Source organism: Hakea prostrata, chromosome 7, assembly GCF_041222555.1.
Source record: "Hakea prostrata isolate BN-2017 chromosome 7, UWA_Hpros_2, whole genome shotgun sequence".
In the NCBI taxonomy this organism is placed as follows: Eukaryota; Viridiplantae; Streptophyta; class Magnoliopsida; order Proteales; family Proteaceae; genus Hakea; species Hakea prostrata.
Window position 1 is genome coordinate 11,876,234 of NC_142606.1, and position 21,749 is coordinate 11,897,982.

The window sequence follows — 21,749 nt, forward strand, 5'->3', positions numbered from 1 at the left end:
TTTTGGTCTTATAAATAGTTAATAAAGCTTTCCATCGTCAAGTTTTAAACCTAGAAGGACCAAAATATTCCTTAAATTAATCAAAAGTGTTTTTTTCAAGGTTGAAATTGTTTCAGTCTATGCAATACTGTGCAGCCTGCGGTTTGGATCGAAACATATAGTCGATAAAAAATCTCAACCACTCGTTTTATCTTATTTTACATAAATAATTTTTTTGAAATAATGTTTACCTAGTAAACGATTACAGAACCAAAAATCAAACCTTCATCATCTTCTATTGTGGATGCCATGCTACCTTTTATAGAAGGAACTTGATCGTTCGACAAGATAGACACATGTCCATAGTGAGGGAGAAAGCATAGGTTCAGGATTTTGTGGTTTAAAATAATAAGATTACGAATGAAATAGCAAGAGAACACGAACACGGCAGCACTCCTCTGTAGGTGGTTTTATAGTCAAACCCAACCTATTTGGGTTAATTAAACTTAGACATATTAACCAGACTAATGTAGGCTCCATTGAACTCTATACACTCAAATAAAAAAAAAAAAAAAAAAGAACTCTATACACTCTTAACATTTCATCAAAAATTCTATTACTTAGGCTCTTTTTGGTATCAATTATCATTCTCAATTATGAGAAATTTTTATTACTTTAAATTGTTTGATTATCTATTATTAGTTTTATTTTTATTTAAAATAATAAAAAACCTCCCAAAATTCATAATAGACTTTTTGTCTATTATGGATTATGGTGAGAATTTCATTCTCTTCATCTATGTGCAAATTTATTTAAAATTTTAGAATTAAGATGAGGATAAAATAGTCAATACACATTGTTTTTTTTAATAAAAAGTTAAAAATAAAAAATTTCCTATTTTTTCACTTGTTAACTATCATTTTCTAACAATTTTTTATTTTGATATCAAACTTATTTTTTATTTCATAATTAATTTTTGACAAAATTCACAAAATCATTTTTCATTATTGACCAATAATGAATTCTTGTATTTATTTCTTTTGAATAGGCATAATAAAGAATGAGAATTGAGAGTCCGGATCATCTCTTCACGGCTTTACAACTATAAAATACAATGGGGGCCATAGGTAATAATAATAAAACATTTTAAAAAAAAATCTCATCACTTAATCCTGTGGGTCCCTCTGTATTTTATGATTGTAAAGCTGTCGGAAGCTTGCCCAAAAAGAGCATTAACAGGCACAGAAACCACCACAACCCATCCTCTTTGTTAGCGACCACTGCCCTCACATTCTCCTCAACTCATAAATTCTCATAAATCAATACACCCTTCGTCATCGTTATTTCCGAAATTGAAAGCAATCAAGAGTCCTGAACCAGAATTGTTCCTTCTCTTTCTCTCGTCTTCTTCTCTATCCTTCATTTCCTTACTTTTCTGATTGATTTACAAGATAAACCAATGTTTTCCTGCGAGTGATACGCTCTCCTGCCCCGAGATTTCTTCTTTGAACTCGAGTTTCCATATCAAAATCTTTGTCTTCTCCTTTCTGTTCAGGTTTTCCGTTGACTGTTTTGTTTCTATCTAGTTCTTGCCTTTTGCCATGTAGATTTCGTCTCAGGTCTTTAAGCTGCCAATATTCAGATAAAACCTTAATTTCACCCTACTCAAATACAAATTTCCAACCAAGAACATTGACAAACAAAAAGATGAATTTACAACAACAGCATCCCAAATCCCAAATCCCACTAGAACCTCTCAGCCCTGTGATCATTGCCATCTTTGGTGGGTTTTATGACACCTAGTTTAATCTTTTCATGAGGAAACTCTGCAAGTTGCACAGGAACTCTCCAAGAACTACTGGGATTTTCTCTTTCTTTGTGCGATTAGAGACTAGAAAATTTTCTCCTACTTACCTACATTTTCTTCTCCGAATGGTGGAGACAGTGGTCACTGGTGGATTCTAATGAGGTGTAGGATTTTCCTTCACCCACTTAAGGATTGGGTATAGGAAGGTTTAAATGGGGGTAGTAATGTCATTTGACTCTAATAAGAATAATATGATCATTTTACTCATGACACGGAATGTTAGAAGTGTGCAACTTGTAATTTTGAAAGTATGCAATCTGTAATTTATGGCCATAAAACGTGCAATTCAGAGTTTAAGCTCCATTAAATTATGCAATCGGGTAGAAAACTCTACATTTCACATTCACGAGCTGGAGAGAATGTGGTGACGAAGACTTTGCTTGGTATGGACAGAATACCCAACTGCCTGTGCAAACTAGCTCATCCAATGAACCATTATTAAACTGAACATTGTGCTCTACTGATGCTTTTTCACCACACAATAGTCGTGGGAATCAATCTATGATTTATTTGATTAATATTCATGGTTGGGCTCAGCACTATTGTATAACATAAGCATTAGGGGAACATAATGGGGTTACCATCTATTAAAATTGCACGGAAATGCCTCTGACAAACCAAGTGCCCAGAACCAGGTCCTACGAAGGGTAACCTGCAACGATCCATGAGAGGTTAATAACAGAGGATCAAGGTGCAAAGCTGAAGGGTGCAATAACATCAGTTAGAACCAGCTTTTATGAACAGAGATCAATTAACTGCTGCTGTTCAGCTACCTGGGCAACCCAGAAATGAAGAGTTGAGAGTAAAACAGAGGGATCAGGTTTAGAATCTTTAGATGGGTTGTGAAACAACATTATTGCGCATGTTCCAAACATCATAATAGGTTAAAATATATACAACATTGAAGATCCAATTCAAGGAGTTCCTGTTCCAGTCAACATAATTGCAAATTTGTATATAAAAATCCAGAACACAAGGTGGGTTAATATTACTCCATTTAGAAAATGCTCTAACAGGTAACTCGTGAGTTCCCAAAAGATTTTCTATCATTAGATTTGGTTGAGCAATGTCCATCAAGGGAGGTGATAAATCTCCATTGATGAGGCGTAGCAGAGATGGGAATAGAAGTAATCTTACCTGCAAATTGTGCTAGTATTACTACTGAAATCATCTCCCTGTTCAGCTATCACCAGAAATAAAATCAGAAACAAGATTAGGCATATTGGCCTTGTAAATTTCTTGAGGGGATTAATCCACGGATCATGCCAGAAAAATATCTTTCTCCCATGATACATCAACCAATCAGGGACTTATAAATGGGAGTAAATGGAAGAAGATTAAGAGAAGAACAATCAGCTCAGATAAAGAAAGGCCCCCAATTGCAGGAGTTGTAATTAGCTCTCGAAAAAACATTGTGCTGAACTCCCAGTGAATCATGAGCATAAGATTATCATCCTTCACCACCAGCTGAGAGGAAATCTTTCCAGCTGACGATGACTAGAAACTCAAGAAGACTAAACACACTCCCAAATCAAGAAGCAGGACCCTATAGCTCTAAAAGCGCCCAACAAGAATAATGTTGTTGAAGATGACTGTGTTCTTGATCTTCTCTTCTGCACCAAAGATTGACATCCCCTTGAATTGCGGAATCAGAAAGATTTTTAAGGCTTAAGCACTGAGATTCCTCCATGTAATATAACTGTCTTCAAAATTCAAATTCAAATCCAAATCCATAGCAACTAACTTTGTCCTCAACTGATCTTTGCTCAATGAGGATTGAGAGTTTGCTACGTGGGTTATACCAGTCCAAGGGCTAAAATCATATTTTGATTTTTACCCAAAATCTGAAATACCAAGATCCGGATAAATCCAAATCCGATCTTGTTCCCACTCACCCGTGTAAACCAAATCTATGATTTGAACGAGGAGGAAGACGAAGAAGGGCAGATGGGATCCTGGGAACCAAATCGGGTTCTCTAGGAGCTTCTTGGTGGGTTGCACACTTGCACCGTGGCTAGGGCCAAAATTGTGCATGATCAGATCTATGATTCATTCAGAAACAGTGTTACTTGTAGTCTTGGATCTTCTACAGAGACTAGGAGTTCTAAGTACGCCAGGAATGTTTTCAAAAACCGATAGTAGGATTATAATTTGTCAAGAATCCTGTTCAAATTAGAATTAGGAGTCACTGGATAGCTTGCGAACCATAAATTGCAATCTCTATTTTAATTGCTTTGTTGAGTTCTAGCATAGCTAGGAGTAAGAGTTTCTGCTTTATAAATATTACTGGGCTCATCGTCATCTCCACTCACACTGCTATCTCTCTGTGTCTCTGTTTCTCTGTTTCTCTGTGTCTCTGTTTTACAACCATGTTACGTGGAGAAGGAACAAGCACTGCCGGAGAAGGAACTACCGTCGCTCTCACATTATGGATGTCACACTCAAGGAACGAGTGTCACTCTCCTGGTGAAACCAAAGCAACCTTTCGTTTTACCACAGAACGTTACATGGTTGTACAGTCAAACCCGAATGATGAAGGAATTTCAACTATTCTTGCGCATACTTATTCTCAGTTGCCTGAAAAAGAATTCAACGTTGAGTTCCTTCCCCTGCTTGACCCAGAAACCATTCCATCCGAATTCCATACTCTGCTCAGGGATTTAGAAATTCCCCCATGTTGCATTGAGGGACTGAAACGAAAGATTGCCTTATTTGCTTACCAATACATCATGGAGATTCCCTTCATAGAGTTTGAGAATGGTTATACTGGCACCTTTGATTTTTTTGTCTCTCTTGTTGTCTATAACGTATACTGTATACATCCTCGCGAAGAAGAAGAAGAAGAAGAAGAAGAAGACGAAGAGTTCGAGGCCCTGATGATGGATGATTTTGAGGATGAAGGTTTTGGATGGAAACCAACTTCAAGATCTTCAATAGACGCTTTAGAGATAAAAGAAATTTGATGGTGGTGATTCCTTTTCTCCAGAGATTTGTACGATCTGTATGGATGAATATGTGGATGGAGTCAACATTACACGCTTGCCTTGTTCTCATTTATTCCATGGTGAATGTATCATATCGTGGTTGGAGAACAAGAATACATGTCCATTGTGTCGCTCTGAAATGCCTGTGGAAACTTAACTTCTTGGTTGTAGTAGCTTTAGTTGGAGATTACATATTGATTGTGACTATTTTTTATTTATCTCTTTAACCATTGGGAATCTGGCTGGATTGTATGATAATGTTTCTATTCCTTTTAAGAATTTTATCACTTTTCCCATAACTTTGCATATCTATTTATCTATTCTTTGTTTCAAGCACAACGGGGAGCTTGTTTGTCTATTTCTGCTAACAATGTTCTCCTAGCATAAAACTTTCTGTTTCCATTTATCCGCCTAATGACTCAACAATAGCTACAAATTAAAATTTTAAAACAAGTTAAACAAAACCCTAAAAAAACATAAACTGTGATACGCATTTCAAATTAAAATTCACCAGTCGACGCGCAAGTACAAAGAGATTCAAACTAACAATTGAATGGAGGGATTGGATGCGACCATCGAGGCGGAAAGTTCAATCTTCCCAGAACTCCTCGGAGGCCTGCAACTCTTCCATTTCCTCTCTGACTTGACCCATTATCTCTTGACCACTGCAACGTCTCTGCCCTCATCTCAATTCCCATTCTTGATTCTCTGAGAACCCTAATTTTTAGAACATGGGCATTTCGGCTCCTAGGTTGATTCTTCCCCACTTTGAAAACTGACTCATTAATCGAGATTAGCCCGGATACAGAAGAGGAGACTAAAAAGAAGAAACAAGAAAAAATTTGAGAAAAGGGAGATCGTCCAGTTGGGATACCTAACCAAAGTCGGCGCATTTGTGGAGATCATCGTCGAGACGAATCGGTCCTCCGCACTCCACAGCGTCTTCTTCTCTTCTCTACTTCCGTTTTTCTCTTTTCCTGTTCTGTTGATCATTGATTTTACAAGAATCACAATCCAACAATTCTAGTTTAGGTATTTTTCATCTGGACCCAGAGGTTTGTTCATGTCACTTTTAGTTACAAAAAAAGTTATTCTTTGCATCTGGCTCCCTGTGATTTGAGAAATAATAAAATAAAGACATATCATAATTTTGATGACCAAAATGCCCTTATGATGCAACAGTCAAGATTGTATCCATATTTGTCATTTCGATCTAAAGGTTCATATTAAAAAGACAAATTATAATTACAATTATAAATTTTTTATTTTATATTCATGGATTTTAAGATTTCAAATTTACAAAAATATGCCCTTAATTGCAACTCAATAGCCTAAGTCCCATTCGGGCTCAGGGCAGCCTTCGGGCAGGTGAGTGTCGCCAGGGCCAAACATGCACCTCTTCTCATACATTGGCTTTACTTTAATCTCCGAATTATCAGCAAAATCAATTTCATGTATATGTATGTCTGAAACTTTCCTCTGTGAATGCATCATGGGAGATGTATTTGAAAGATGAAGTTCATGATTATGTTCTTCAATAAAATCATGACACTCATATTTTTCATTCTCTAACAAATATATGGACATCCGTGCCAAGCAAACTGATATTGTCTCAGCTTGCAACTTGTATAAATATCTTTCTTATCTTTCAATCGAACACCAGATTTACAACATACAAATCTATGTGAAGTTATGGTTGATTTGTCTTTCCTACTCTTATTTGCATAATCCCTCCTAACTCCTAACACTAAATCCAAAACTTCGTCCATATTTATTGTAAAACCATAAGCCTCTAGGTTTATAGTAAACAAAATACCAATTTGAGGCTTATACTCCACATCTCCACCAAACTCATTTTCAAGGCCAATTGTTGGGTTCTCCATAGAATGGTAGGATTCTACAAATAATACACATAAAAAAATAAAATCAAGTTAGAAACATTTTTATGTACCCAAAAGAAACAAGTTAGAAACATTTTGAACAACAGATAAATATTATTATGCTTTAATTTCTAAGCTGATTAACATATCAATTTTGGGGCTTTAGGGTGTTTGTTCCTTCTTTCTCTTTTGTTTTTCACATTTTTTGTGGGTTTAGGGTTGGGGAGGTGAGTGGAGGGAATTGTAAATTCTTGCTTATTCCTGTCCCTTGATGATATAGGAACACTAATTTCCTATTTCATTCCCTTTTCTCTCACACTGGTCCTGTTTATTTACTTATTTTCAAGTTAAATATCATTTTTACTGATGATACGATATGATTTCAAACTCTGAAAAAAATTACCATTTATTATAGAATAAGAGAAAGCCACCCTCCTTTGTGGACTTTTGAGAGGCATGCAGACAAGTATAAAAGTTCCAAGGATCCAAAATAAATCACAAATATAACTGGCAAGATAACAGTTTTATTATTCCAAACCAAAACAATGATGTGGAAGTGTGGAACATCAAGCAGGTAGTAACAAACATTAAACTGTTGATTGCGGACCTGTGGACATCAATCATCCACTGTTAAAAGCCAGGCTAGAGACTAGAACAGAAACAAATTGGGGCGCAAATCACTACAGAAAAAAAAACAAAGGTTGATACAGATCAGCAATAATGAAATGATTAAACCAAAGGACCAACATCTCACAATTAAGAGTTCGTGAGTTAAATACTCCTTATGGGCCTGCTTGTCTGAAAAAAGATTAACAAAAATGCATTGACTAAATATGGCCTCATGATTTCAAACATTGATTTTGAATACTGATTTCAAACTCTTATTTCCAAAACTCTTTCCGGTTTCATTCCAATTTTACTGATGATGGTTTTAATTTTTTCAGAACATGCTTGATACTGAGTTATTCACAGAGTATGGTGTTGGCCAAAAATATGGACAAAAAGACCAGAAATATAGGATTGGGAGGATTAGATCTTGATGATTTCAAGTTAAAAAAAAAAAAAAAAAGGCACAATAAATAAATAAAATAAGAAGAATGGCAATAACAAGAACAAAAAAATCTGCAAAATCCACCAGTTCTTGCTTTTGATTTGTGTTGTTTTCGAGGGAGGTGCGTTTGCTGCTTGAGAATGTATTCAAGAATTAGGGGGTTCTCAAATAAGAAAGAACATCAATGAAGAAGAAAGCAAGAGATTTGTGGAAGAGAGACACCATGGAAGAACAACAATGAGAGGGAAAGAAGATCGATGGAAGAACTAGAGGGAAGAATATGGAGTTGAAATCGCGGGAACACGACGGGAGAAAAATGGAAAAAAAAATCCTTAGCAACCATATTTAGAACCGGGTCTCAAAATGGGTTATTTTTTTGTTAAAACGGATCATAAGATGGATCACTTTCACTTAAAATCCCTGACTTTTAATCTGAGCCATTTATTAAGAATATGCCACCACTCAAATTGTGGTGCCAATTGCTGTGCACAGCAGGGAGATGTGCACAACATATAATTTTTTTCCGACACATGTGTGCACGGACCCATATTGGGGCTAGGGCGCCATGCACCCCCCGAATTTTACAAAATTTACATTTTCATTTTCAAATTTTTAAAAATTTATTCTGTAGTCTTTTTGCAATGTTTCAAATATCAACCCTTTCCTTCCAAGTTTTTGAAATTTCCTTCTCTACATTTTGAAAATTTTTATTTGACCTTCTTTCCATAATGTAAAATATTGTACTTGCCCCAATTAGAGAAATTTTTAATGATAATGGATAGAAAATTCTTAAGTCTTATATGAACCTCCCAATGTTAAATTCCGGCTTCCTTGCCGATTCATTGCTCCACAAAGTTGAAGCATCGAACTTTAATTCATTATTGTTCTCCCAGTGAAGTGCATGACTACCCAGTTGAGCTCCTCTGTCCCAAGTGTTTAATTGGTTTCGTTTGTACCCATTTATTTGTAAAATATTGTTTCAAATCAGCCATGTAAATGGGCATGAAAAGAGAACACAATCCACATGTAGATTAGCTTCTCCAAGCACCCCACACGCCAATAATTTGTCCTTTGCTATATATGCAGCCTCCCAAGTGCAGCTAACCATGCAATAAACCAAAAGCGTTGGTGTGATTTTGAGCACCAACTCCTCACATTGTGCCAAAGCATGCACACTCTGCCTTCCTTTGTGGCAACAGCCGCCCATGCTGTCTTCATTTGTACACTCCCCCTTCTAGGTTGGATATTTGTATTTTTAATACACTTTAAAATTGATTTCCTTGTACTTTTATTGAGTTTTAATTTTAAATTAAGTAATAAGGACATGAGAGATTAGTTCGGATAATGGGGAATAGAGGTCTGTGCTCCCCCCACCCCCGAAAGAAAAAAAAAAGTGTCCACTAAGGTTCCATCTATGATTCATTCTGTCAAAATTCAGGGATTTTGCTTGAATAGTGCCTCTGATGTGGTGGTACCTATGGCGTTCACCATTGGATATGCACCATGTGGATGCTATTAAATCCTAGCTTATCAAATATGGTTTGATTATTTTTAAAGAAAAATTGGTTTTCTCACGTAAGTTGATTATATGTGCACGTGGCGTTTCAGCGGCTGAGATTTTATAAAATCTACATGTCGTGTATCCAACGGTAGGCACCATAAACACCACCACGTCAAATCAACTATCCAAGTAAAATCTAGAATTCAAAGGAAACTTCTCCTAAGATATGGTAAAGAAATATGAGAAAAAAAGATGATCCCAAGTCCCAACTCCAATAGGAGATTTGAAAATATAAAAAAATTCCATAGGAGATACTTCCTTATCATAGTTGGAAACCGGAATGAATCACACCCCCTTATGTATGGAAATTATTTCCTAATTGATTGCATCAGTGATGTAAACATTTTTGTCATTTGATGGGAATCCCAAGCAATTATTGTTCAAAACCAATAAAGGAAGACCTTGACATAAATGTGTTGCGAATGGTGAGGATCAAAAGTTGTGGTCCATATCAAATCTTGACTACTCTTTTTATATTTTATATATATATTTTTATTTTTACACTTTTGAACTACATCGATTGTAATAAAAAAGAAGAAGCATAATGGGCTCGACCACCACTTTGAATTCCAATCTTAGACAGCTCAGTGTTACACATTAATTGCACAAAATCACTACCCAACATAAACTACATATCTAATGCATCTATTGACACCAACCATTTTTCTTTTTGTACATGTAAGAGATAAATTTATTGAGAAAAATGAAATACAAATATTGACATTAAGATTCAAAGCTAAGAGTTGAATGACGATCAAAGTTTGAGAAACTCTTTCCAAAAGGACAAACTAGATAAGGAGTCAGAAATTTCGTTGGTACTCTTAGAAACGCATCTTGAATTATAAAGATTTAAAAAGTAAGATGATGATGATCAAACTTTGAGAAACCTATAAAAAAAACAACCTAGATAAGAAGTCAGATACTTTGTTGGCACTCTTACAAAAAAAAAAAAAAAAATAAATCTGAAAATGATAGAATCAAAGGATAGCCTTAGCTTTTGAAAATATTCTAGAAGATGACTTCAGTCTCCACCAATGGATCAATAATATCATTAATTTGGAGAACCACTTCTTCACAGTCAGATTTCAAACACCAATAATTCCTTCTTTTTCTTGAACTTTTGGTAGATTTAATCATGCTTTGTTGTTTGGTTACTGGAAAAAAAAAAAGCTTGTTGTTAGCACTTTTAATATTCTAGTTCTCTGCTCTAAATATTTTAGAGGGATTGTGTAGGTTTTGGATACAAGGTCTTTTTGATAATTTCCTCTTGAAGTAAAGTTTTTCATTTGTAATTATTCATAGCCTCTTGGGTAGACAAATAGTTAGATTATAGTTCTATTCATCTTCTTCCTCATAGCGAAAGCACTGTGCATATACTTTTGACCATGAACTTAGGGTTTGGGTGAGTTACGTAAACACTGTTGTCTTTTATGTGAGCTTTTGCTTTGTTTTTCTAACAAGACCAAAGAAATCATATATAATTCTTTCTTTAATTAAAATAAAATGAAGAAATGTAAAGAAAAAAATAACGAAAGTCACATCAAAAGAAGAGCTACAATAATACGTAATTTGTGTGCAAAAGTCCTGAAGAAGCCAGCTGCATTTAGGGCATTTGTTTCCTACAAGCAATGAGAGAAAAGGAACTGGTCTACATTCTTGAATGATATTAGTATTGTCACCATTGAGAAGAGACATCACTAGAAGATTGTCACTCTCAATCAAAATAGTTTTTGAATTTGCAGCACTCAATATGCAAGTGCTTTATATCAGCTACTAACGTAAAATTCAAAACCAGACCCAGAAGACCCAGAGGACCCAGAGAAAAATATAGCTACTAATGACAAAGGGGTCATGTATAGCTGATTCTGGTGAAATCCTCTTATCATTTAATAGATTTGAATTGCCTCTCAGAGAATTATAGATGATGAGTTTTAAGAATAGTAGGTAACTAAATGCCACAGTTACAGCCAACAGGTTCAATCAGTTATCAGTATTTTATTGATGATGGGTGGGACACTATTGATTTGATTTCTCAGTCATGAATCTTTTGTTTTCTATATAAAATTCCTTATTCCATCCCACCAAAGCAAAAGAAACAGAAAGCTGGAAAGGGGATATTTCGGATTAGAAGATGAAGAGAGAAGCGTTGGTACCTGTTTGGTATCTTCAACTAGTTCCACTGCTCAGCTAGTCAGCTGTGTGGTGGATTGGAGCCAGTTTCCTGCAACTTTTCTGCTTGGTATCTTCAACTAATTCCACTGGTTAGCCGTGACCATGATTCCAAAGCCCAACCATTCCTTTCTCTTTTTGAACTTTTGGTGCATCTAACCATGCTTCCTGTTAGCACTTGTAGATCTTGTTTGTTGGTGGCATTTTTAGATCCTTATATAACAAAAGGAAGGAAATGGTTTGAATCCTCTTCAGGTTAAGGGCAAAATCATGCCTTATTTTCAAATTATATGTAACAGCTACCATCTAAGGATGGAGCAAAGGTGAGCATAAACTTGCCCATGAGACTTCATTAACATTCCCCCACCCACCCACACAGGCACCCAAAAAAAAAGAAAAAGAAAGAAAAGAGAACTCAAGGAAGGAAACCTTATCTTGTTTGCATCTCTCTCAATCAATTAATTATACTTAAAAAAAAGAGAACAGAGACTTGTTGTGGGAAAGACTAATTTTTAGCATTTTTAAATGTTTTGGGGCCTAAATGCACTCCCATGACCATTTCTTGATAATGACGATTGCCAAGTAGGAATGGGTTTTGTTCATAAGTTCAGGTTCTTCAAGATGACTAGGTGTTGTCTCCAAACTGTTTGGAGGTACTGTGTTGTTGTTTTGGGGGTATTTTGATTAATTTTCCTTAAAGTATTACTTTTTTTTTACATGTAACTATTCATAATCTCTTAACAGGGCTGAGTATCCTACTAGGTTAATACCACTAATGTGCTTGTGTATGTGGTGTCCAATGTTGGATGATCGCTACCTAATCTTCGTTAAATTTAGGCCATTCAAAACACTATGGACACATATAACTAACTTAATTGGGAAAAAGGAAAAAAAAAAAATTAATTTAAAAAAAAAAAAAAACCGAAGTGAATCATGTTTTGAGTAGTTGAGATTAAATGAAAACTAGGTGGCAACCATCTAACGTTAGGCATCACCATGTCAATGGCACTAGCCTAGCAAAATCCAAAAATGATTATGTTGTAATTCTGATAATTTCTTCTTCATGGTGAAAGCACCGTATCTACTCGGTCGTGATTGTAACCTTTGAGTGAATCACACAAAATGTTGCCTTGTACGTGTGCTTTTGCTTTATTTTTTTTTAATAAGACCCCCAATCTTATTATCAATATATTTCTTCTCTCTTCAACTAAAATAAATGGAGAAATCTTAAAAATATATAAAAAATAAAAAAAAAAGTTGAAAGTGACATATAAAAAGATGAGCTAGCTACAAGAAAACTTGTGCGGAAGGTGCTGAAGAAGCTAGTCACTCAGCTGTCAGTATTTGTTTCGTTAAAGCAATGAGAGAAAATGACCTGATGATCTATACTCTTGTATATACTCAAACCAGATTCAGAAAAGAAAAAAAAAATAGCCCAGTAAAGATGAATTTGAGTCTCTACAAATGCCTCAATTTCAGCTACTATACTAATGATAAAAAGGTAAAAAAAAATGGCACAGCAAAGATGAATTTGAGTATCTGTGAATGCCTCCAATTTCAGCTACTAAATAATGACAAAGGGGTCAGATCGAGCTGATTCAGGTGAAATCCTCTATAATTTAATAGATTTGTATTGCCTCCCAAAGAATGGTAAGTAAATGCTACAGGCCCACAGCTTCTGCCATGGGATACATCAACAGAACTCTTATCAGTTCTTCGTATTTTGTTGGAGTGGGTGGGGTCAATATGATTAGACTTTGAGGTCACCTTGCATCTTTTGTTTTCTATATAAGCTCCCACCCACCAAAGCAAGAGTAACAGAAAGCCTGAAGGGATCAGAAGATGAAGAGAGAAGTGTTGGTATCTCTCTGCTATCTTCAACTGATTCCACTGATCAGTTGTCTGGTGGATCGGAGACAGTTTCCTGCAACTTTTCTTTTTGGGACTGCTACTTCTGCCTATCAGGTAAATATATACAAGAGCTTCTGTTCAGGAAAAACCAGAAAAATCTATATATAAGAGTTACAGAAATTTTCCATTTCTGGGTCTTTTAAGTTCTCATAGTATATGGTAAATTAAACTATTCCCAGAAATCTTCTCAAACTGCTCTCTAAACTTTCTCATGTCTGGGTTTGAGATAACTTGCTTTGGTTTTTAATCAAACATTCTTCTTCTTCCTCTTGGAAGTGTGTGTCTGCTTTATGCATGAGTCATTTGTATGATGCTTCTTGTTTAACAAAGTTCAGGAAGGATCAGATGTACGCAACGTTGTCTTTATTTTCAAGAAAAGACTTTAACCTACCTTGATCAATTCTCCAACAACTAAACATTCATTGAACAAGTCAAGTAGCTCTTCTAAACCTGTAAGGAAAAGAATTATAGATATCATATTTTCAGTATGTAGTTTCCTTTTGCATAAATTTTAAATCGAGATTTAATCAAAGTAGATTCTTAAGTGGTAGGTTGAGGATATGGAAAATTTCCTTATCTTTTAACTTTTTCTTGTTACAAGCAAACTTTATTGGAGACAAAATCAAATAAAGATATTATTCCAAGGTTGCTTGAGTGGTAAGATCAAAACTTCTTCATAAAGAGGCTGGTGGGTTCAACTCTACTTGATGGTATATTACGTAAAACAAAATTGTTTGTTCCAAACAAAACATCAAATAAGGACTAAATTATTTATTTACTATGTAATTTTCTTATTAATGCAATATATTTTAATGAACTTTTTTGGTTTTATAAAGTAAAAAGAATATTTAAATTCAAAAATTCATTTATTAATACTTTAAAGTAGTTATGCAGGTTTACTAGAAGAAAAAAAGGTAGTTATACAACTGTCTCTCGGATATAAGGTAGTTATACAACCATGATTGTATAAAAAAATAAATTATATTAGATTCTTTGGGTTTATAAACTATTATATATACATCCATTAAATTTTTGATATTATGATTATTCTTGTGCATAATTTGAAATAACTATTTGAAAATAAAATAAAAAAATTTCAAAATGCTCTAAATATAATAATTTACAAACTCAAAGAATAGACATATATTTGACCATTCTTAAGCTTGTTATTATTTAAAAAAAATATAGAGGCATGAGTCTTAATGGTTCGATTAAATTTATAATTGATAGGCACGATAATTTTTTTTATTTTTGGGATAAGCAATTAAATGATAACCCTAGTTTTATAATAGAGAGGTTTGGATGTAAAATATTTTGATTAAATGATAACATCAGTTTTATAATAGAAAAAAATTGTTGAATATTCCACTGGGTCCTCCTTTTTAATTATTCCCACAGAAAAAGTTGTTAGATTCCAATTGAATCTTCAACCATTTTTGTTTTTTACCTTCATGACGACATTGAATATTCCTATCTTCTGTCGACATCAAGCATTTGCTTGAAGTTTTATCCTTTATTTTATAAATATAACCCAATAATTATTGTTTTTATATTATAAATGAAAATATTTTAAATATCTTGCGTAAAAGTATAGTGATATGATTATGAGGGCTGAAATTGCGTAGGCAGTACTAGTTTGTCCCGTCACTAGTGATAGTGATGTTTACCAATTAGTGTTGCTCTCATTTGACATTTTACATTTTGGGTTTTGGGAGATTCAATTCCATTCACAAAAGACAAAGTGAAGAGTAAAGTGATAAGGACTTGATGTTTGTTTTCCAGGTTGAGGGTGCTTACTTGGCAGGCAACAAAGGCCTTAGCAATTGGGATCTATTCACTCGCATACCAGGTAAATAAATTTTAACCCCCCTCTCTGGCTTGGTTGTGTTGTAGATCATTTGTGCTTCTATCATATCTTTTCTATCACATATTTAGGCATGAAGATCCTTTCTAGCCAATCTGCTCGTGTCCCAATCCCCCACGCTAACATATGATTAACACAAGTAGGTCTTGGCTGACATGGGCAAGCCCTGGGTCAACTCTTATGTGAGTGTGGGGTGATGGGACCATATGTTGGATGGAGATGATCTAGATACTATATTCGAAGGGAAGGGGTCACCTTTGAGTTTTGAGAAAAAACAAACATATAAAAAATAAAAATAAGCCTTCCACCAGACAGCTTCCTAATATGTGGTAGAGAAATATCAAAGAAACACTAATCTCCACTCATTAAGATAGAAGATCTCTTCTCTCTTGCCACCCGGTCATAAAAACAAGTGTAGGTCCCACAAATAGTAGGTCCTTAAGTACACATACAGAGATGATGTATGAAGTTATAATTCTTGATTGATTATATAGATTTTTGCCTTAATATAAGGTTTTTTTTTTTTTTTGGGAAGGGGGGGGGGGGGGGGTGAAAGACTTTATATAAGGTTCAGATAGTCATTTTACGAATAAATAAGGTGCTTTGTATGTGTAGACATCAAAGACAAGGATGATGATGGACATTGAGTGGTATTCTTTTTTCCTTAAAGTTTCATATAAGACCCACTAATTTATTACTGATTTGAGGTTCTTTTCTTTTATTATTTTATATTTTTTAAGGGAAAATTATTGGTGGAGGCAATGGAAATGTTGCAGACGATCACTACAATCGTTACATGGTAAATAATCTCCTTAGTTAATTATCTTTTCATCTCTTTATCTCATTGAAAACTCAAACAAACAAAAGTGTTCTTCATTGTCTCTGATGAAACTTGAATGGTTTTTAATCATAAAACAGGAAGATGTGGAGTTGATGCATTCTCTAGGAGTGAATGCCTATAGATTCTCAATTTCTTGGTCTAGAATCCTACCAAGTGAGTAACTCAACTTGTTTTATAAATTCTCTCACCCTTATAAGTGGAGAAAAGTAAATCAAAATTGAGATATTAATTAAAACAAATCAACATCAGGGGGTAGATTTGGAGGAGTCAATCGTGTGGGAATTGAATTCTACAACAAGATTATAGATGCCATCTTGCTCAGAGGTAAAACTCAACACTAATGGTGCAATGAAAATACACCAAGTTCTAAAATCTATTAACTTACCTTCTCTTTTGCCATTAATGAATCAGGAATACAACCATTTGTTACATTGAACCACTATGACATCCCTCAATTACTTGAGGATCGTTATGGATCATGGTTGAATTCTCAAATCCAGTAAGTCTATGGTCATTTTTTTTTTCTAACTTTATAATCATTTCTTTATTTTGTATATCAAAATACAAACCTGGCAAAAAGGGAAAAACATCCTCTGTTGTACATAGCAGTGCACTTATAATTTTTACTTGCGTGTGCAGACAGGACTTTGGTTACTTTGCAGCAATATGTTTTGAAGCTTATGGTGATAGAGTGAAATACTGGACCACATTCAACGAACCAAACATGACAATCACATTAGGTTACCTTAGTGGAGATTTCCCACCAAACCACTGCTCTGAATCTAGCCTTTGTAGAGGTGGAGATTCAGCAATTGAACCATACATTGCTGCACACAATTTAATATTATCACATGCCACGGCTGTAGATATTTATAGAAAGAAATTTCAGGTAAGCAATTAATTAACTAATTTATCCATTTTATATGTATGTTTATGATATTATTTGATATTATAATCCTTTTAATCACAAACTTAAAAACATAGTTGTGTATCTCAACAGGCTAAGCAAGGTGGGATGATAGGAATTGTATTAAATTCAGCTTGGTATGAACCACTCAGAAACATTCCAGCAGATCATTTGGCTGTTCAAAGGGCTCTTGCTTTTGATACTGCTTGGTAATTTCATAAAATCTATTACTTGTTATCACTATAAATTAAGATTAGCTTCTTTTGAATATTTACATATTAATCTCTCTTTTTTTTCTTTTAATTTTTACAGGTTCTTGGATCCTATAATGTTTGGTGATTATCCTCCTGAAATGCGAATGATTTTGGGAGCTAGGTTACCCTCATTTTCATTATTGGAGAAGGAAAAGTTGAAGAATAAGCTAGATTTTATTGGTATCAATCATTATACAACGAAGTATGTGAAAGATTGTTTGTTCTCTCCATGCGATGTGGGTACTCCTAAAGGGGATTCTTCTGTGTTCTTCACTGCAGAAAGAAATGGTGTCCTTATCGGAGAGCCAGTAAGAAATATTGATAATACATCACTTCTGGTTCTCTACGTTCAAAAAATTTTTGAATTACCTGTTATGTTTCTTTAGAAGCGTATTCAGAAATATACTTAAATCTTCATATGTCTAACAAAATGATATACAGATAAATTTTTGATACCTGGAGCTTCTTTTTCTATTTTTCAGATGGCACTGCCGGGATTCTATGTAGTTCCATTTGGTATCGAGAAGATTGTCTTATATCTCAAAGAACGATACAACAATACTCCCATTTTTATCACAGAAAATGGTGAATACATAACATACAATCCCCCCCCCCCCCTATTTTTATAAAAAAACATGCAAGTGTTTTCTCATGAATACTTTGGTTTGTTTGCAGGGTTTGGACAAGCAAATCCTCCAGGAGCTTCTGTAAAAGAGTTGCTCAATGACACAGAGAGAGTACGATATCAAAATGATTACTTAACCTTTCTAGCTAAAGCCATAAGGTGTGTATTAATAATATTCATTGATAGAAATAAAATAGATAATTTGTTAATTATATTCTACATAAATTTGAATTTGAATTTTATTTTTGTTTCTATAGGGATGGAGGAGCTGATGTGAGGGGTTATTTCGTATGGTCTCTTATTGACAATTTTGAATGGCTATATGGATACACTTTGCGATTCGGACTTTATTACGTTGATTGGTCGACGTTAGAAAGAATACCCAAATTATCGGCTTCATGGTATAAGCAATTTCTACATGGAAGCAATAGCCTCAAGTACATGAATGTTTCATCCAACTCCACTTACCATCCTAACTTGTAAATGAATTCTTTAGTAAATTAAGATTAGTGTCGAGGGAAAAGATTTTTGTGTATGTAAAGGTCTAGTCTTTTTCAATGATCCCCGTTGAAAATGACAAACATCCTCAGAGAGGATTTTTTAAAGACTTGTGCTTTAGTTTGATTTCATTTGGTTATATTTTATGGGTCCTTTGACCTTGTTTTGTATTAGAAAAAACTCTTTTTTACGTTATTTATTTAAAAATTATATTTATTTCGATCCTTATTTTGGAGCTAAATTGGGTGCAACTCCTGTCATATATATTAGTGCATAAATTACGTTTGGGTCCTACTCTCTGAAGGCTGTTATTGTGTAACATTAGAGTTAATGAACAGAAGAAATATCCATAATACCCTCAACTAAAATTAAAAGAAATTCAAATACCAAAATATTCTGGTATAAATCAATCAAAATCACCATTATACCCTCATATCCTATACTTTTCCCGGAAAAAAAAAAGAGTAGGTGAAGGTCCCTTCTAGGGCTGCTATAGGATCGGGCTGGGCCGGACTTTTGCAATCCTAAGCCCAGCTTTATATATTCTAACTAACCATCTCTACCCTGTCCTAAGCTCTACAGGGCCAAACCAAGTCCATTCCTGTCCTGATTGGCCCTGTCCCGCGTTGATTAACCCTATCCCTAATTGGCCGTCTTTGGCCTTGACCTTAATTGACTCTATACTTGGCTCTAATTGGCCATATCCTTATCCATGTTCCTAATTAATTGAGATCAAGCATCATGGACAAAATTAGGGCTAGAATCATGGCCGGGGGCAAAAAAATTAGGGACCAGGTCGGGACAGGCCTAGCGGGTGCCTAATGTGTACATGATTAGGCTCCTTGCTGGAAGGTTCCTTTACCTCTAGATTCGTTCCCTTATTCACACTATTAGAGGCATCTTCCCAAAGTGCTTTCGTTAAATAGGGTAACAGGTAACTCCCCGACCTAGCTGTCAAGGTTTTATCAAGGGACCAAGCTACAACCCGGATAATAAGCCTGGTAGATTTTATTCGTATCACATAACCAAAGCCATGTTTGATCCAACATTGTAGCTCATCGTCTCACCACGAAGTCTCTCAAGAGGAATGTGGTTTTCCTTTTAAATTGCCTTCTACATCCTTAAAAAACATAAAAATACAGGTAAGCATCTCATTTGGCATCGAACTAGTGTCCAGCTCACAAATCCAAGTCAACCAATCTATGTGATGTAATTCAGCTTATGCATGGCCTCACTTAGCAGTCCTTACTTAACATTAATAAACCCTACTGCCTCCTTTATACTTTGAAGTCATCAGCAAATGACCCAAAAATGTCCTTATATCTCAATAATGTGATTTCAAGTTTGCACACGTTTGACCACTTCATGGAAAAATTGTTATTCCTATGTCCTACCTATAGCAACAGCTCCCAAGACTTCTTTGTAATCTTTTTCCTCTTCAGCAGCGCTGCCCTTATTGTCACATTTGCATCTCTAAATCCAGCAGTGTATGATCCAAAATTTTAGCCCATTTTCCCCATTCTAGGTCCCTCAAGAGGTTCCCTTTTGAATCAACTAGTACATCCTTACCAACCTTCCCAATACAATTAGCCATATCATTTGGAATCAAAGAAGTGTCACCCTCAAAGGCCCTTATTCCTTGTTCGAAAATTCCATTGGTAAAAGAACCCAAATAATCTCCATTTAAGTTCCACCACCTTATCCAATCTATTAAACATCTCTTAATCCTATCACCAAATCATTCTTTAAATCCGTATACACTGTAATTGCCCATACATATAGTCCTACCACCTCCTCCTTTATACCTTGGGGTCTATAATAGATTACCCTTGTGTCATTAATCTCTAAGATGTGATTACAATGATTCCTATAGCTGACCACAATATGTGAGAACTACTATTCCCATCTCCAACTCCGTATCATCTTGCTCCCAAGAATTATTCTTTAAGATTTTTTCCTCTTTTACGTAGTGCTTCTACATCTTCAGCTATGTTTCTCCCAATTTAGTATAGAATCAAACAAGGGGAGGACAACTAAGTTGTTAAATATTCCCCACCTCCGATTAGGTTTTCCACTCTATTAGACAAACATTGCCAAAGCATTATTTGCAGCATGATTTTATCTCATAATCCAACTCTTTAGTCTCTCTAGAGGAATGGTGTTTTCATTTCGATTCACCTTGTCCGTCCCTCAGACCTTCCTAAACACTTAGGTCTCCAATTCTCCATCAAATCAATGTCACCCTCAAACTCCATCATTCTTTGTTCGACTACTTCCTTAGTAAATGATTCCAAGCAATCTCCTTTTACCCTCCACCTCTTTATCTTTGGGTACTTAACGTCACAGTTTATATGAGCCTATGAGATGAGGCATATAAGAATCAATAGTCTATGTTATGTCTTATAGGAACACCCCAAACATCACCTTGTAGTTCCAATATGAAATTCTATTGAACATTCTCGTTAAAAAAATAGACAAACAAATTTCGATACAAAGAAGCCCACCCTAGAAAAAATTAAATAAACATCTTTTCAAAGCTAGTTTTTCTGAAAAATAAATCAAAAGCAAAATCAGCGTCTACAACCAAGATCCCTAACTTGTTCCTCTTACCAAAACAATATCCTTTATGCACACTTGCATACTCCATTTAATCTAGCCCACCTCCTATATAACTTCCTAAGCCGCTAGATAAACATTACCAAACCATTGTAGAGGAGTGGTGTTTTTTATTCGAGTCATCGTATGTATCTTTACCAGCAATCCTAACATAAGTAGCCATCCCATTAGCTATCATTTCAGAGGTCCAATAAACTTCGTTAGCAAAAGAAGTCACGCAACCACCTTCCAAGCTCCGCCCCTTTATACAAGGGTACATAACCTCACATATTTTAAGAGTTGTGGTTAGGCTCTTCCCTAGAATCACCATGTATGTTTACATATCAATATGTCAAACCACCTAGACAGGATGGAATCCATTTCGCTACTACGATATCCACCACTTATGGTAATTAAATGATCTTTTCCATGGAGAGCATTTATTTATGATAATTAAATTAAAAGCAACAGCAAGCAAGATTCCTTACAGCTTTTTTGCCTCAAAATAATATCCTCCATGTACGCTTTCATCATCTCTTTGATATTCCCTAACATGTCCATTTCAAACACCCTCCATGATAATCTTTTCTCCTAAAAGAAATTCCACCACCACTTCATCGTGTCTTGGAGCTTTCATCCCGTCCAACTTGAGGTCCATGTGAGCTAATTATAGTTATTTTCTCGAAGAAAAGCTTGATGAATAAATTGCTACAGCTAAATTCATTAACATCCACCAAATCATTCATTAAAGTCTTAATTTACT

At 35.0% G+C, this 21,749-nt stretch overlaps 1 protein-coding gene across 1 annotated transcript; it reads left to right on the forward strand.

The window, feature by feature from the left end:
- The first annotated feature begins 13,283 nt into the window (after positions 1-13,283).
- On the forward strand, positions 13,284-18,761 carry LOC149009792 (beta-glucosidase 18-like). Its single transcript, XM_089163771.1, has 12 exons — positions 13,284-13,456; positions 15,185-15,251; positions 16,007-16,065; positions 16,185-16,260; positions 16,357-16,431; positions 16,519-16,606; positions 16,747-16,996; positions 17,108-17,223; positions 17,327-17,576; positions 17,751-17,853; positions 17,944-18,052; positions 18,151-18,761. The coding sequence occupies exons 1-12, from the start codon at positions 13,334-13,336 to the stop codon at positions 18,374-18,376; spliced, it is 1,542 nt and encodes a 513-aa protein (XP_089019897.1). The 5' UTR covers positions 13,284-13,333; the 3' UTR covers positions 18,377-18,761.
- The last annotated feature ends 2,988 nt before the right edge of the window (positions 18,762-21,749 follow it).

Excerpts from the sequence above, each read along its gene's own strand:
- LOC149009792 (XM_089163771.1), top strand. The coding sequence starts at position 13,334 with ATGAAGAGAGAAGTGTTGGTATCTCTCTGCTATCTTCAACTGATTCCA. Across the intron at positions 13,457-15,184 it reads CTGCTACTTCTGCCTATCAG|GTTGAGGGTGCTTACTTGGC; the intron begins GTAAATATATAC and ends TTTGTTTTCCAG. Across the intron at positions 17,224-17,326 it reads CTTGCTTTTGATACTGCTTG|GTTCTTGGATCCTATAATGT; the intron begins GTAATTTCATAA and ends TAATTTTTACAG.